Below are 16,179 nucleotides of genomic sequence, written 5' to 3'. Positions count from 1 at the left end.
GTTGGAGCATTTGGTGCCCTCGAAGATCCTCCAGGCATCTCTGTCGGCTGCCAGCTCCTGTGCATCCCAAGTCAGATTCGCATCTCGTAGTTCTGATATGAACTGCCGACGAACAGTCAGCAGTGGATGTCGAGAAACTGATGCCTTGTAAAGTAGGCAAGCATGGCCAAGCCAACCGTATCACCTCCGCTTGATGACAATTGTCACCGGAGTTTGCTGCGTCTGTTCTCTTATTACTTCATTCCGCACAAAGTTAAACCACCGCACACCCAAGATTCTTCTGAGACACCTATTTTAAAAAACTCTGTATTTTGCTGTTTTGGGCCCTTAGTGGGGTGCCACGATTTGCATCTATAGAGGAGAATAGGTATTGTGCAGGCGTCAAACAAACAAAAAATTACTAAACTTCCTCAAATAAGCCTTGGAGCGCCTAGACCATCATATTTCCAATCCTTTATCAAGTGTTCACAGGGTAAAATTGCACTAAAATTCGATCATTTTAAAAGTTAGTTGATAATAAGCTGATAATCTTACCACTGTGTAGATAACTATAACCTGCTATCAGCCTTACTTGTCTAAAGTTAGTTCAAAGTTTAAAAAAAAGGGGAAAAAAAACCTTGTAATTTTGACAGAAATAAAATTTCGGCATGAGCTACCCAGTTAGGTAAATTCATCATCCTAATGAAAACGGTTTTTTATTAATGTTTTTTGTAGACCTTTCTTAATAAAATTTCATAGTTGACTCCATATAAAAGTTTAAAATGTAAAAAATTTGCCAGTCCCGAAGATGCCGTCTTAGGCGAAAGCGCTCAAAGTCGGTCAAATTAAATAAAAGTGAAACTTAACCAAGAAGCTTTATTGATAATTTTATTTATGATTCCCATTTTCTAACAGTTAGTTATTTATAACTTGTTTAAAATGGCCCAAAATTTTTAATATTTGGGTAAATAATTAAAAAATAAGTTTTTTAAACCAAAAAAGGGTACCAATATAAATTAAAAAAGGAATTTCTGATTTTTTTTGTCAGCTACATCACCATGGGACTACATTCAGGTTTTTATAATGAATTTTAAAAATTATCTACGGAATTTTTTTTTTCTTAGGTTCGAATAATCAAATAATCTGTTCTTTTAAACGGAAAGGATTTTTAAAATTTGAAATGAATAAAATCTCCGAATAAATGTCACCCGTCAAAAATATTCCACAAAATTAAAAAAATAAATAAATCGAAGTACTTACTTACTTACATTTCACAACGTAGGCACACACTAGCCATATAAAATATATTTTTCGAACTTTTTCTGTTGGCAACTCTGATTGTCATTTTTCGGCGTGTTTCCTTCCTATTAAATTTTTCACGCGGACAACATGGTGAGTTTTGATAAATTGATATTTTAACATTGTTTTTTCAATTGTCTGCAGTCTAGTTACTTCGAATACACGATCGAATAAAACAATATGTGTCGGTGGAGTTATTTCAGTGTTTTGTGCAAAGTTACACGCCAAAATTGAGCATCTAAAATGTTGAGGTTATGACGACGTGTGATCGGGTGACATATACGGCACAAAATATGTTTTAATCTTCGTTTACGTCAGTTTTTTTATTTCTCGGAGTGAAATATTGCAATCATTATGCCCCCGACTTGGTTATTGCACATAATTAAGTACATGAATTGTCTCCCAAACTATTTGTCAAATTTCTGACATTTATTATTTAGTATTATAGATCAAATTCATTCGTGGATGCATCGTTCTTTTGTTATTAAGAATATTTATATAAATAGATTCTTATTTAGATAATATCGGTTGCCATATTTGTGCAATTGCAAAATTATTGTTCGCCTAATTTTTATTTTTAATCTCGAAAAAACTTTTATTTATAACAAATAAAATTTTTCAAACCACTGAGGTATAATTCAATAGAGATGATGCTTCATAGAACGAAATTTTGAAATTATGTTCTGAAAAATGAGCATTGTCGCGTCAACATTGCCGTGCAAATATAGTAAAAAAGACTTAACTGTCTGTGCCTATTTACTGTGAATTCAAAGCTGTATGTCGCATCTTTTTACACTGTTTCACATTTATTTACAACAAGTTGAGTTACGGAAGTTTGCGATCACTACAGCGAAAGCATCTTGCTCCTACGCTACTCCAAGGCCAGGACAACTGCTTGTTGGATGTACTTGCCTTAGGGAGATGACCAGAGTGGTTTTCTGTTGCCTTCTCTGGTGGATTTTTCTGCCAGGGTTACCTTAGCTGGTTGGTTTTAGTTCGGAGGCGCCAGAAACTCACCCTTCATTCTCGTTATCTGCTGTGATCACACAGTTACGAGTGTGATCCCATTGCCCGGGGTTCGCGACGTGGACGCTAACGAGTAGGACTAGCCAGTAGTGTTGCCGGTGGAATGCAACTGGGCATTCGCAGCATTTAATAGAATCACACCCTCTAAGCAAGATGTGACTCACTGCGACCCTACTGACGGTTCGAACCACTAATATTTACTATTATTAATTATCCAAATGGATTTTTCTTAGTATATTCAATAATGCGACTAGAGAGTTTATAATTATTGTCAAAATTACATCTTATAACTGGGAGATACCTTCCACTGATCACCAAATGTTTTATCTCCTACTGTACGAGACGCGTTTCCGCCTCGTATAAAGAATTGTGAGACTGTAAAATCTCGGCAAAGCGCTGGTATTCTACTGCGAGCTGCGATAGGTATCAGTAGCCCGTAGGTATGAATATTTATTCAAAATACTGTCGGCTGACAGTGGCGGCTAGCAGGTTGTAAATCCACTTCTGGATTCGGCTGAGTCCAGGAAAGGTGCAGTGAAGATCTGAAGACAAAGTGGCGAAGTAATCGGGCAGAGTAGAGTTAAAAGAGAGTGTTTAACATTTAATTCAAAAATAATGAATATCACTCTCAATCGCAAATCATTTAATTAAATAGGTAGTGAAAATATATTACAACTCTCATCCAATTAACGAAAGATTTATATTATTTAATCTTCTATCATAATTTCTGCAAATTCTGTTTTTGATCGATATCTTTATTTCTCACATGTGCACATATTTATACAAGGCTACAAAATCTGACCCTACGGTTAACTTAGGTATGGGAATGGTGCTGGCCCCCCACTCTTGCCAAGTATTCTCCCAAGCGGCCGACGTAAATAGGCGCCCTGTAGCCGACGTATAAGCCCTGACCCTCACCCCGTTCCTCCATTGCACAAACGAGCGCCGACTAGAGTGGACGTGAAAGGGCCGCTAGCCGGTTAGACACGGAATTAGCCTAGGGTTGCCATCCGTCCCGATATATCGGGACTGTCACCGTTATGGAGCCCTCTGTCCCGACGTCCCGATGAAGCCTATAATGTCCCGATTTAAACTTGCACAGTACAACGCTGTTAATCAACAAAAATCACAGCCGTACGGACAATAAATGTAAAAATAAGGTGGCAAATGGTTTCAGCAATTAATATATCTTAAGAACTTTATAGAAGCTGATCTTGCCTCGATATAGTGAAAGTTGATAGGTTCTGTGAAAGAAAAATGTTTTTTTTTTGTAAATTTTTGAAATTGAGCGAGTGTTTTAGTTCCATTCCTGCTCATAAAACTATAATGGAAAAAGTTATATCTTTGGTGTTGGCCCAGTGAAAAGGACCGATAAAAAATATTGTCTGCTGCCAGGGACTGTATAATCAATACTGCAGTAATATGTTAATTTGGAATCATAGAAAAAACATGGACAGCCGTCTTTCTTCCGCAAGAAGCACCACATAAAATCTAAGAAAAACATTTTTATTATATTTCTGATAATTCGTTATAAAATTGCCCCTTTTTGTTACAACATATCCGTATTCCAGAACGTCCCGATCAGACCCAAGCAAAATATGGCAACCCTAAATTAGCCTCGCAGACTCATACATACTAGGTTACATATTAAATACAATTATAATAATGATTAAAACATTTATTCTAACATACAATAATAAAGAAAGGACTATGACGTCAGCTACACCTACATTAACCTATTAACACAATAGTTTTCTGTTGCAGCCTTTCCAGCGTTTTGTTCAATCGGGGCGCGTCGCCCTGGTGTCGGACGGTCCCGACAAGGGCAAGCTCGTCACCATCGTGGACGTCATTGACCAGACCAGAGTACTGGTTGACGGACCCTGCTCCAATGTGCAGAGAAAGGTAACCGACTCCCACTTCCTTTGGTCCGACTGTTTTTCTTCACAGCCCATCTAATCGACAGTAAGGTGGCGAGATCTGATTATTTCCTGTAGCAGATGTTCATAGACTAACTTGATCAATTTATTTTTAATATGAAAAAAAATTTTCACTTGTTCATAAATTTGTATTTATATTATTGTTAATATTTTATATCGTATAGTTCTGTCCTTATGGATGAGGAAGTAACCTCGAAACCGGTTGACGTAGAACTCTAAAGTTAAAGGGGTTTATACAAATTTATAAACAAATAATTATTTATGCTTTATTAAGTTGGTTCATAAAATCTTATAAACTTTTAATAACATTATATTTTTTTAACTAAATTTATCAAGAATATTTTTCATAATAAGTGTCATCAATATATCAAGGCGTACACTGACAGAATGCATCAAGTCAACAGTCTATATATTTATTTTTTTTATTGATAAATTTCATAAAAGGTACATGTTTTTTAAAAATTCTATGCATACGAGGGCTGACCCCTGACTCAGAAAAAATACTCGCATGTTAATTCTGATTATTTTATTTTTCAACGTAGTCCCCCTGAAGGTTAATACATTTTTCCCATCGGTGCTCTAACATTTCGATCGCATTGGAAAAAAATGTTTTGCCAACAGCTCAACAGTCAAACCACTCGTTTACAGCGGACATCACTTCGTCATTGCTTGAAAATTTTCTACCCCTCAGATTTTCCTTCAGTTTTGGGAACAACCGGAAGTCACTAGGGGCTAAGTCTGGCGAATATGGTGGTTGATCCACAATTTGGAAGCGTGCAGCATGAATGGCGGTCATCGCAACAAGGGACTCGTGTACTGGCGCGGTGTCCCGATGGAAGAGAACACCTTTCCTCAACTTTCCCCGTCTCTTCTGTTTAACAGCTTCACGCAACTTAACTATAAGTTGCGCATAGTAGTTGCCTGTTATAGTAGCTCCTTTTTCCAGGTAGTCAATGAGCAGTAATCTTCGAGCATCCCAGAACACTGAAGCCATAACCTTGGCGGCGGACGGGACAACTTTAAATTTGCGAGGAGGTGGGGAACCGGGATGCCGCCACTCTTTACTTTGCAGTTTGGTCTCAGGATCGTAGTGATGAACCCATGTTTCATCCATTGTGATATATTGATCACAAAAAGATTTTTTATCCTTTCGAAAGGTGTCCAAAAGTTGTCGACTAATGTCCATTCTAGCGCGCTTCTGAACTGGCAAAAGCATTCGGGGGACCCATCTTGCAGTAATTTTTTTGACCTCCAAAATATTAGATGTTATATTTTGGACTGAGTACGAAAAGCCTGTTTCTTCGACAATATGACTCAAAGTAATCCTTCGATCTTGCACAATTAAATTGTGTACTTTATGGATGTTTTCTTCAGTAGTAACTTGTATTTCAGGACCTCCGGCATGTTCATCTTTATACAAATTATACTCTTTTTTTTCTATGGTTAAAACGTTCCTAAAAAGGTTAAAACGTTCCCTAGCTCGTCCCAACTCAACACAGGACTTTTAGTCCCATGGAGTTGGGACTTATGTCTCAAACACTGTGTAATAAACTGCCTTCAAGTAAATAAATAAAAGTAAATAGAAATTGGTTGCCCAAACAGAAGTCGATTTACTCACTTAAAATGGATGTATTCACATTTGTTTCAAATGGTGTAATTATCTTTTCAGGGTTTGAGAATCAACCAGCTGCAGCTGACAAAGCTGCGCCTGAAGTTCCCCTACTCGGGCTCCACTCGCGTGGTGCGCAAGGCCTGGGAGGCCAACAAGACCAGCGAGCTGTGGGCGGAGACCAAGTGGGCCAAGCGCCTCGAGGCCAAGGACAAGCGGGCGGCCATGAGCGACCTGGACCGCTTCAGGCTGCAGCAGGCGCGCAGAATGCGCAACCGCCTGCGCACGGCCGCTTTCCAGGCGCTGCGCAACCGCGCGGCCAAGAACGGCGCCCTCTTCGGCAAGAAGAGCATCCCCAAGAAGCCCAGGAAGGCCCCGCGCACCAAAAAGGTCGCACCCAAGAAGAAAACCGCCAAGAAGTGAAATGTTTTAATATAAATAAATTTAAAATCTACATTTGTCTTTTATTCCTATTCATATATTTCAATTTATTTGATACCTTTATGTATTGACATAATTTATGTCTGTCTTTTTTTTCCAGATTTCAAAATGAGCACCTTAAGTAAAATAAAATGAAGTTGTAATGATGATTTTCTACTCTACAAGATATTGCATTTGCTTTTTTACATTGCATTTATAATTTAGTCAGCCTGTGGTGTAATGGTCAGCACATCTTACCATGCAAGAGGTCTCGTGTTCGATTCCCGAGAAGGATGACATGAAATACTTTTTTTTATAAAAGTGTTTTTTTTTTTTACACTGTTGGCACCGTGGTGTAATGGTCAGCGTGTTTGCCTACCATTGGAGAGGTCTCGGGTTCGATTCCCGACATGGTTAATACAAAATGTTTATTTGAAAGGGTGTTTTCACACTAGAATATTTCATGGTCCCTGGACTTACTTTCATGTAACAAAAATGCTCAAGATACGCTGCAATTGGTGCACCAATGCAGTGCTCTATGCACCATAAGCTGTGGAAAGGGAATGATGATGATGTTTTTACACTATAATATTTCATAGTCCCTGTGGTGTTATTCTGGACCGCTCTCGCGGCCATAGAGAACACTTTTATCTCGCGTATTTACATACAAAATACGCAAGATAAGTGATTTCTACAGCGGCAAGAGCGGTTCAGAATAGCACCGCAGGGGTGGTATTCTGAACGCAAAAGCGTACGTAGCAAACTAACTTTAAACGGGTAGTATTTAAATGATCTAATATAATTTAAATTTGTTGCAACAGAGGTAAAACATTTTTGAGACGGCAATGTGGGAGTCTAGGCATTTACAGGGCTTATGACCTGTCATTGGCTGGTTTAAGAGGCCACTTTAGACAATGTGTAACATTCACCATTCTGCCTATGTTTGAACATCCACATTTCCTCAACTCTTCCATCTGTTGGCTTTTGTCAAGTAAAAGAGCTGAAACCTTTATCATGTGGGTGAGATTCATTTGGACATACTCGGAACATTATTGATCTACATTACATTTTACTTTTTTTTTTGCACCACAACAGGCCAGGAGGCCTAATTACAGTGGTGAATTACATCACAGAGCACACAGGCTTGAGAAAAATCACATTTTAATTTTTGTGTTCTCACCGGGAATCGAACCCGGAACCTTCCGTGCGTGAATCGAGCGTCTTGACCACTACACCACGGAGGCCGCCATCTAATTTAAATTCAAACTAAGGGTGTCGAAAATACTGATTATAGCTGACTGAAATATTAAGTGGCGAAAACAAATATTGAAAATGGCGTCTCGAAAATACGAATTTGATTTACGAATTATTCGGAACGATCGGTATATTAATTCTTGAGCGAGCACCTAGTGTAACCTAACCTTTTATGACCCAATTTATTATATAATTCGGACACTTGGAATTTTAGTTGCTAGCTTAAATTAACTGGGTACTCGGATGGCAGAAGGGACCATCTGTATTTTTGTCTTTGTTTTAGTTTTCAAAAGTTTTACTTAATATTTCAGTAAATACACGCAGCAAAAAAAAAAAATCAGTGTCATTTAGAATGGTAATTAATTATTGAAAAGCAACACTAAAATATTTTAGTTTGTGGATTAAAGTCTTGAAATTTAGACGTATTTCAGCTCTCCTGAATATTTTTGAAAATTATAGATATTTCATTTATTCGCCCGGTTAATAATTCCCCTTTTTAACGCGTATTTACGTCTAAATACACGCTAACAGAGCGATCTCTTAGTGCGCAATTCCGTTCAGAATACCAACCCTGGACTGACCTGAAGCGTAAGACTGATAATCTTACCTTTACATAACTAAAATGATTAAGATATGCTGCGATTCTTGTACCAATGCAGTGCCCTATGCACCATTAGGCGCGGAAAGGGGATGATTATGATATTATTTTGATTACAAGCCTTCAAATTGAAATGTCAAGTAGATTAAAGAGCATTTTTGACATCCTTCGAGGGGCAAAGCTGCTCGCGATATTTGCGCAGTGTACGGTAAAGATGCCTATGAATTTGTTTCTTTCCAAATGAAAAGAACACGATAAAAAAATGCCACCGAATTACTCAATACTGTATTTTCCTTCATTTTGCAACAAATTAGTCAATAATTCTGTGGCATCAATGTCAGATTTTATATTTTTCTTGCGACTAATTTGTCTTGCGAAAAATTTGCCAATCAAAAATCGCATGTATTCAACTATTTTATAAACATACATGTGTTGTGCAACAAAAAACCATCACGCCGTATTCCCGTAAGGGTAGGCGAAGAGGATAGAACACCACATCACTCCACTTTACCTTTGCATACAGGTCTCGCTTCCTCTGCATTCATACATCTCATGCACACGCGGCGATTATTCCGACATTTGACCTGTCCATCTTTAAGTAAATGTTGAATTTGGGTATGCCATATCTCTCTCGGTCTTCCTCTATTTCTGCATCCATCAACATTCGCACTGTAAATATTTTTATCCGTTCTTTCGCTGTCCGTACGCTCTACATGTCCAAACCAACGCAGAGCTCCTTTCTTGTTGCGATGTTTTTATGTACACACGTGTTGTAATGCTTTTTATTTATATTTGTTGTCGCCAAAAAATCATAATGAAAAATATTTTGAGCATGTCCAAATTTTTTTGAACAAGAGATTCAACTCCCCAGGAAGACAACAAAGATGACGAAAATTTTAGAGAAGGTAATATAGAAGTCTAGGCATCTACAGGACTTATGACCTGTCACTGTAACATTCACTGTTCTGCCATATTTAAACATTCATCATGTTTGTGAGGTTAAAGAGTTGAAACCTTTATTTATGCGGGTGAGATTCATCTGATTGAATTAAATCACCTACATACTAGGCAACGCCTGAAATTTTTTTCTTCAATTTTTATACTCTTTCATGGACCAGGTGGATTTATCAGCAATATTTTGAGTTTATCCAAATTTTTGTAGACAAGGACTGGATTCAACTCCTTGGGTAGCTGTTTATATTGGCATATTACAAGAGAGATTAAGAACATTTTAGGCGCCGTGTATAAATTTTTCAGGCGTTGCCTAGTGTGTGGGTGAAATAATTCAATTAGATGAATCTCACCCGCATAAATAAAGGTTTCAGCTCTTTTACTATACAATTCCATTTTTATAATTTTTTTTTATGTTAAAGCTGTTACTTTCCAAAAAAAGAGACTAGCTCTTTTGAAGCGACATTTAACTTATTTATATAATAAATTACAACAGAGATGGAGAATATTTAAGATAAGGTAATATAGAAGTCTAGGCATCTACAGGGCTTATGTCATTGGCTAGTTTTTTATTTTATTTTTATTTATTCATATTTTTCGCTTACAAACTATAATTAATACTAAAAATAATGTGACCTCACTGGGGTTTCCCGTGCCGAGGACACTTAACAATTTAGTTTTTTTAAATTACATTTGAGAATAAACAAAGAAGACTAACTTAAAAAACAAACGTAAGTAACAAATATTCAGACAGTTTTAAAAACAAGGTATTTATGTACATCTATATTATTTAAATGGCCACTTTACACACTGTGTAACATTCACCATTCTGCCCATATTTGAACATAAAAATCCCTTCACTTCTTTCATCTGTTGATGTTTTTGAAGTTAAAGAGCTGAAACCTTTATTTATGCGGGTGAGATTCATCTGATTGAATTATTTCACCTACACACTAGGCCACAACTGAATATAATAATAATAATAAATAAAGGTTTCAGCTCTTTAACTTCACAAACATCAATATTGATGCTCAAATATGGGCAGAATGGTGAATGTTACACAGTGTGTAAAGTGGCCACTTAAACCATCCAATGACAGGTCATAAGCCCTGTAGATGCCTAGACTTCTATATTCCCTTCTTTAAAATGCTCTTCATCTTTGTTTTCATTATTATGACACAAAATGCCTAATTAATTACTTTCCTCTAATATTACAATTCACGACATTGGCCCCTATAGATATTCGAGTCATAACATTCATAGCACACTGCGCAAATATTGCAAGCAGCTTCGGCAGCTTTATTCCTTCGATTGAACGCCAACGGAAGAGGAGGTCGAAAATACTAACTTTTGTCTACTTGACATTCCATTTTGAAGACTGCAATCAAATAATAATTTATGTAACGTAAAAGCAAACACAATATCTTGTAGAGCATTTTTTTTTTCGAATTAAGAATAAACTTTTACTATTTTGTTTTACTTTTTAAGCTCATTTTTAAATTTGAAAAAAAAAAACAGACAACTTTTGTGAACACCTAATACATAATTATATCATTTTCTTTTTCCTTACTGATTTTATATTGACATATTTTAGATAGACTTTTCATTTCGAATCGGGTTGTGGTCCCGTGGCTAGTGTTGTGGACTCAAGGATCAGAGGTCCGAGGTTTGAACCCCACTCTACCCCAACTTGATTTCCATTTTCTATAAGTGAGTTTTTTTTTTAAAGTAAAAATAAATATTTGCGTTCTTATGATTTACCTAAATATTTAATTTTGAGGGCCATTTTCAAATAACTCACTGTTAGAAAATGTGAATCGAGTTGGGGTAGAGTGGGATTCGAACCACAGACCAAGCTCTCCGAGATCGACAGCTGCCCATGCGACAATGAAACTCCTCAAGATGTCCCTCACCGGTTGATGCATTGCCTCTTTTTCAGCTTTCAAAGACAACCGCTGGAGGCGCGATGCAGAAGCCTGGGTGAAGATCTATGCGACATATATATGTATATATAGTTGGATAATTTATATAGCGCCATTTTTGTGAAAATCACCTCAAGGGCGCTGTACAATTAATAAATATCCCAGTACGTCTTGCAGCTACAGAGCGCATAGACGGTTGGGATTCTAGTTCCTCGTTTTTAATTAAGATCAATCAAAAATTATAACAGATAGGAGCTAGATTACAGAACGTCTTGCAGCTACAGAGCGCATAGACAGTTAGAAATTTAGCCCCCATTTACACATTTTAAAAATTGACAAATAAATTTAGTGTATTAATGATACTAAAAAAAATTAAAATAATTTGAATAGTAAAAAGGAGTAAGATTACAACACGTCTTGCAGCTACTAAGCGCATAGAGGATTGGAATTTCCGCCATTTACAAAATTTAGGTATTTTAAAGTTGATATATGAAAGCTAGATAACCAATCATTGTGCAGCTACAAAGCGCATGGACGAGTGGAATTCCAGCAAAGTTAGAATGATATCAATAAATTTACAAAAAATAGAGCATAGTAGTAAGTTTTTCAAGTGTTCATGCCAAGAAGTAAGCAATAAAAAACTAAATTAATAAAGCACTGTATCAACTCCATGGTTAACATAGGGAGATAGATGTCCGAAGATAATCTTTTGTAGACAGTAGGTAGATACCGTCACCATGTGGCCCACTGGCTGCGGGAGAATTTCTGGGAACGCACGTGTGTAGACTGGGGGGTTATGCCTATTGTTCCAACGACTTGGTTTCCATTTTGGTCTGTATTATTTCATTTTATGAGACGCAACATTCCTGTTCAATTCACTTTTTACATGAATATTACACAAACATCTCATCGGTGATAGGTAATAAAGAACTCACACGAGAGGTAGTATCATACATGGTCAATATAGTGCAGGAAATTGTTAAAATAAACCAAATTAGGGAACGAAATGCCGAACACTCTTCCAGTGGAACGGAAGGCCCGTTGACAACTGTCAATAGGCCGGTTTCTCCTGAAGAGTTTTAAGTGGTTTCCTCTCCTTTTAGGAAGTTCCTGATTGGCCCACATTAGTATATCCCTCCTGATCCCAACAGTTTAGATAAATTTAAAGAAATTTAATTGCAGAAAAATCCACTTTTGAAATATAAACCTTGTATATTATAAGCAAGGTAAATAATAAAGCAACTCCTATATAAAAAAATATTTTTAAAAAACCACGGACCTTTGAGCCGTGAGTCGAAGACACTAGCCACGGGACCACAACCCGATAAGTTATTTACAACTCGTTGAATAATGGCTACCAAAATGGAATATTTTGGGTATATTATAAGAACACGAATGCTAATATTTAAATTAAAAAAAACTTTTATTAATAATTATTAAGATATTTATAATTTTTTCATGGGTAATTTTTCGTATGATTAAATTATCTTGTCTTACGAACAATGGGTCACGCAAATCATTAGTCAGTTTTATACAATTAAAAATACATGATTATGCAAAATTAGCAATTTCCCACAAATTAAATATTGAACAAAATGAGTTTTAAATTTGCATATTGCAGAAAATTTATTTCTAGGATTAATTTCTAATTTTATGGTATATTTTTAATGAGCATTATGAATGCTGATGGGTGCTTTGCATGCTTTCGCATTTGCGAACGAAGATTTAAACCATAAACAGAGCGTAGAAAGTTTTTACTAAAGTATGTTGGAAGAAAAATTGGAACACCTTGGCAAAGATGGGAGGACAAAGTATAGAAAGATGCAGCATTGCACTCATTCTACGTATGTGAAAACTGTTTAAAGGACTGTGAGTCTTCCGAACGGTTTCGCTTATACTAAAATGTAATGTTTTTCGGTCAATAAACAAGTTATTATATTTAAAATTTCCATTTGAAGATTACAAAAAATAAAACTTCATCATTTAAATAAATGACTGAGATATATGGAACAATACACCACCTACAAATAATATAATCACTAGATCCTCAACACAAAGACAACTTAAACAAATACAAATTAGTATTAACCACTTTCGGACAAAGGGATTTTGAGTATTATTAAATTTAAATCTATAACCTACTCTTCCACAATCTAATAAAACAATTGGTAATCAGAAAATCTTCAAAAACGCTATACAAAAATGGAAGGTGGAGCTAGGTAGAAGTAAAATGAATTGTCTCATTCGCCCTAACCAATATTGAATCAACTGCTCCACAAGTGTATAGCTTATGTTAGGTTATTTATCTTTTCATTGTGCGTTTTGTAATATAAATTAATTATAAACATAAATACGTAGTGTTTAAAACTGTCTGAATATTTTGTTAATTATCTCTGTTTTTTAAGTTAGTCTTCTTTGTTCATGTAAATGTAAAACATTACAAAAAAGTGTATTGTTTAGTGTCCTCGGCACGGGTAACCCCAGTGAGGTCACATTATTTTGATTTATTATTATAGTTTGTAAGAGAAAACATGTTCCTCTTCTTTCTTCTTCTGCAGCCTTATTCTCTCCACTGCTGGATAAAGGCCTCTTCCAAACGTCTCCATTCCTTCCTATCACCCGCTTTCATCATCCACGTTTTACTGGCAATAGAGGCAATGTTGTCGACCCATCTTTTCTGTGGCCTTCCAACACTTCTTTTGTTTGCCCACGGTCTCCACTTTATTATTCTGGGTGTCCACCTGCCATCGTTTTGCCTCGTCAAGTGTCCTGCCCACTGCCATTTCGATTTCGCTGCACGATCCATGATATCTATGACTCCGGTTCGGCGCCTTATTTCTTCATTTCTTATTTTGTCTCTTAGACATACACCGAGCATCTGTCTTTCCATGCTCGATCTCTCTCTCTCTCTCTCTCTCTCTCGATCTATGGAGAGAAAACATATGAATAAATAAATATCAGGTCTTGTATCCTATGTAGGCTTGTGTTACATCACAGCCACACGAGAGTTGAAGGATGTCAGACTCGATTTGGGTCGTAGTGCCACCGAAGAAGAGAAATAGTGGATATAGATTTAAATGGGTATACAGATTTTCCATTTGATTTAGTGTTTCAGTTTTTGTATTTAAAAAAAAATATTGCACATAAAGTGTAATCATATGTACCATTGTAAGGTTAAAAAACAAATGTTTTTATTTCGTTAGTAACCTTAGATGTTTATGAATTATTCATAATTAATTTTGTATTTCATAATGAACGTTGTCAAAAAAACAATAAATATTTGAAGTTTGCCCAATCGAATTATCTTTGTGAAATATATTGCATTTTATAATTATTACGAAAGATTTATTACAGTAAAACTCTGATTACGTAGATTAATGATTGCCAGATGTTATCACATAAAAACTTACTTAAACATGTCCTGGGGTGCTATTTTGAATCTTCCCTGGCCCCTAGAGAGTGATTCATTTGCGGATTTTTATTTTATGCATGAGACTATACTTTTCATCATTCTGCAGGCTATGCTGGTGATTAAATTTAAAAAAATGTATAGTACCATTAAGTAGCACCATTTTCCTTGCTGCATAACTTGGAAAGAGACAACAATTTCATTTATTTAGGTTCTCTCATCAGCGATGGTGGTGAGTGTGGAGGTGAAATACAACGATGTGTTGGTATTGCCAAAAGTACTATGAGTCGGCTGGCGAAGATTTGGAAGAATCACAGTATCATTAACACCAAAAAAAGACTAGTGAAGGCCTTTGTTTTTTTTCAGTGCTAATATACGGTGTGGAGTGTTGGACACTGAGAGAATCTGAAAAGAAAAAAAATCGCAGCTATCAAAATGTGGTGTTGGAGGTGAATGCCGCGGATTCCGTGGACGGCCAGACGTACAAATGTGTGTATACTCTGGAGTATACATACATTTGTACTAGAAGTGGGAGACTGGGAACTAGACATGAGAGAAAGACTTACATCCATGTGCAAAAAAAGAATCCTGCAGTTCTTTGGACATATTTCCAGGGAGAACTCTGGTAGCTTGGAGAAAACTGTCCTCCTGAGAAGTGTCGAAGTCAACTGACAAGATAGAGCGGCTTAGTCACTAAATTATCAGAATTATCACTGACGAATGCCTACAGAAGAGCACAAGACCGTTCCAGATGGAGGGAGACTGTCCACAGATGGGCCATGCCTGGAGTCAGGCGTAATCACAGAGAGATGTATAAAACTGTAAATAACTGAAAAAAACTAATACGGTTCGGTCTATTCAACCTAATAAATTTCTGAGTAATGCTTGAGGTCACAATAATGTTCTAAATGAAAATCATCACAGGCCCTGGTTTCATTCCTGGTAGGTGAAATTGCATTATTTCATTGTTCTTATACTGTTGTTCAATTTTTTATATAATGTAAAAGTTAGTTCATCAATAATTTATAAATGTATTTTATTATCAATGAATATGAGATAGAATGGAGTTGGTTTCATGTCGACGCTGGAGAGGAAAATGTCACCAAGCGACATGTAGCAACTTTACAGAAGATCCAATAAAAGTTTTGAGTTTTTATTTTTTTATTATTTAATAAAAAATCTTATACATACATATTATTTTGACGTGATTCCTACATGGTTTAACTAATTATTTAAAATACGAGATTCCTTATTAATCAAAATAAAAACTTTAATTCACTCTTCTGTAAAGTTGCTACACGTCGCTTGGTAACTTTTTCCTTTCCAGAGTCGATATGCTTCTTTATTTTGGATTTTGATTCTATATATTTTCAATGCATTTCATTTAGCAAAACTAGATGGCACAGGTAAGTGAACTTTAAGTGTAGTGCCTTTATTTTTGGGAATAAATGTTAGTTTACTGATAGAGCTAATGTGTCTTTTGAGTTGTGCCACTATTTTCTCGGGGTGTTAGTGAATTCTGAATTCTAAAGTTTTGAATGTTCTATTTGAAAACAATGAAACTCTTCTTCTTTCCGAATTCTCTCCTATATGGACACCACCATACACCTCCGGGAGACCCTATCGCTAGCCAGCATTCTCACCTCCTCTCGTTAATTTCGCGTCCCTTAATTCCGCAGTATTAAGCCTAAAGATCATCATTAATGGCCTTCCAGGATGGCATTGAAACCCACCCACTTACCGGGATCTGTTTCAAAGGTCTTGAGGCCTCT

At 36.3% G+C, this 16,179-nt stretch overlaps 1 protein-coding gene across 1 annotated transcript; it reads left to right on the top strand.

Moving 5' to 3' along the window:
- The first annotated feature begins 1,338 nt into the window (after positions 1–1,338).
- On the top strand, positions 1,339–6,307 carry LOC148280505 (large ribosomal subunit protein eL14-like). Its single transcript, XM_088228264.1, has 3 exons — positions 1,339–1,371; positions 4,069–4,209; positions 5,914–6,307. The coding sequence occupies exons 1-3, from the start codon at positions 1,369–1,371 to the stop codon at positions 6,274–6,276; spliced, it is 507 nt and encodes a 168-aa protein (XP_088084390.1). The 5' UTR covers positions 1,339–1,368; the 3' UTR covers positions 6,277–6,307.
- The last annotated feature ends 9,872 nt before the right edge of the window (positions 6,308–16,179 follow it).

Source organism: Micrasema longulum, unplaced genomic scaffold (assembly GCF_059751315.1).
Source record: "Micrasema longulum isolate JH-2025_06_02 unplaced genomic scaffold, ASM5975131v1 h1tg000574l, whole genome shotgun sequence".
Lineage (NCBI taxonomy): Eukaryota > Metazoa > Arthropoda > Insecta > Trichoptera > Brachycentridae > Micrasema > Micrasema longulum.
This window is presented reverse-complemented; position numbering and strand designations above follow the sequence as displayed.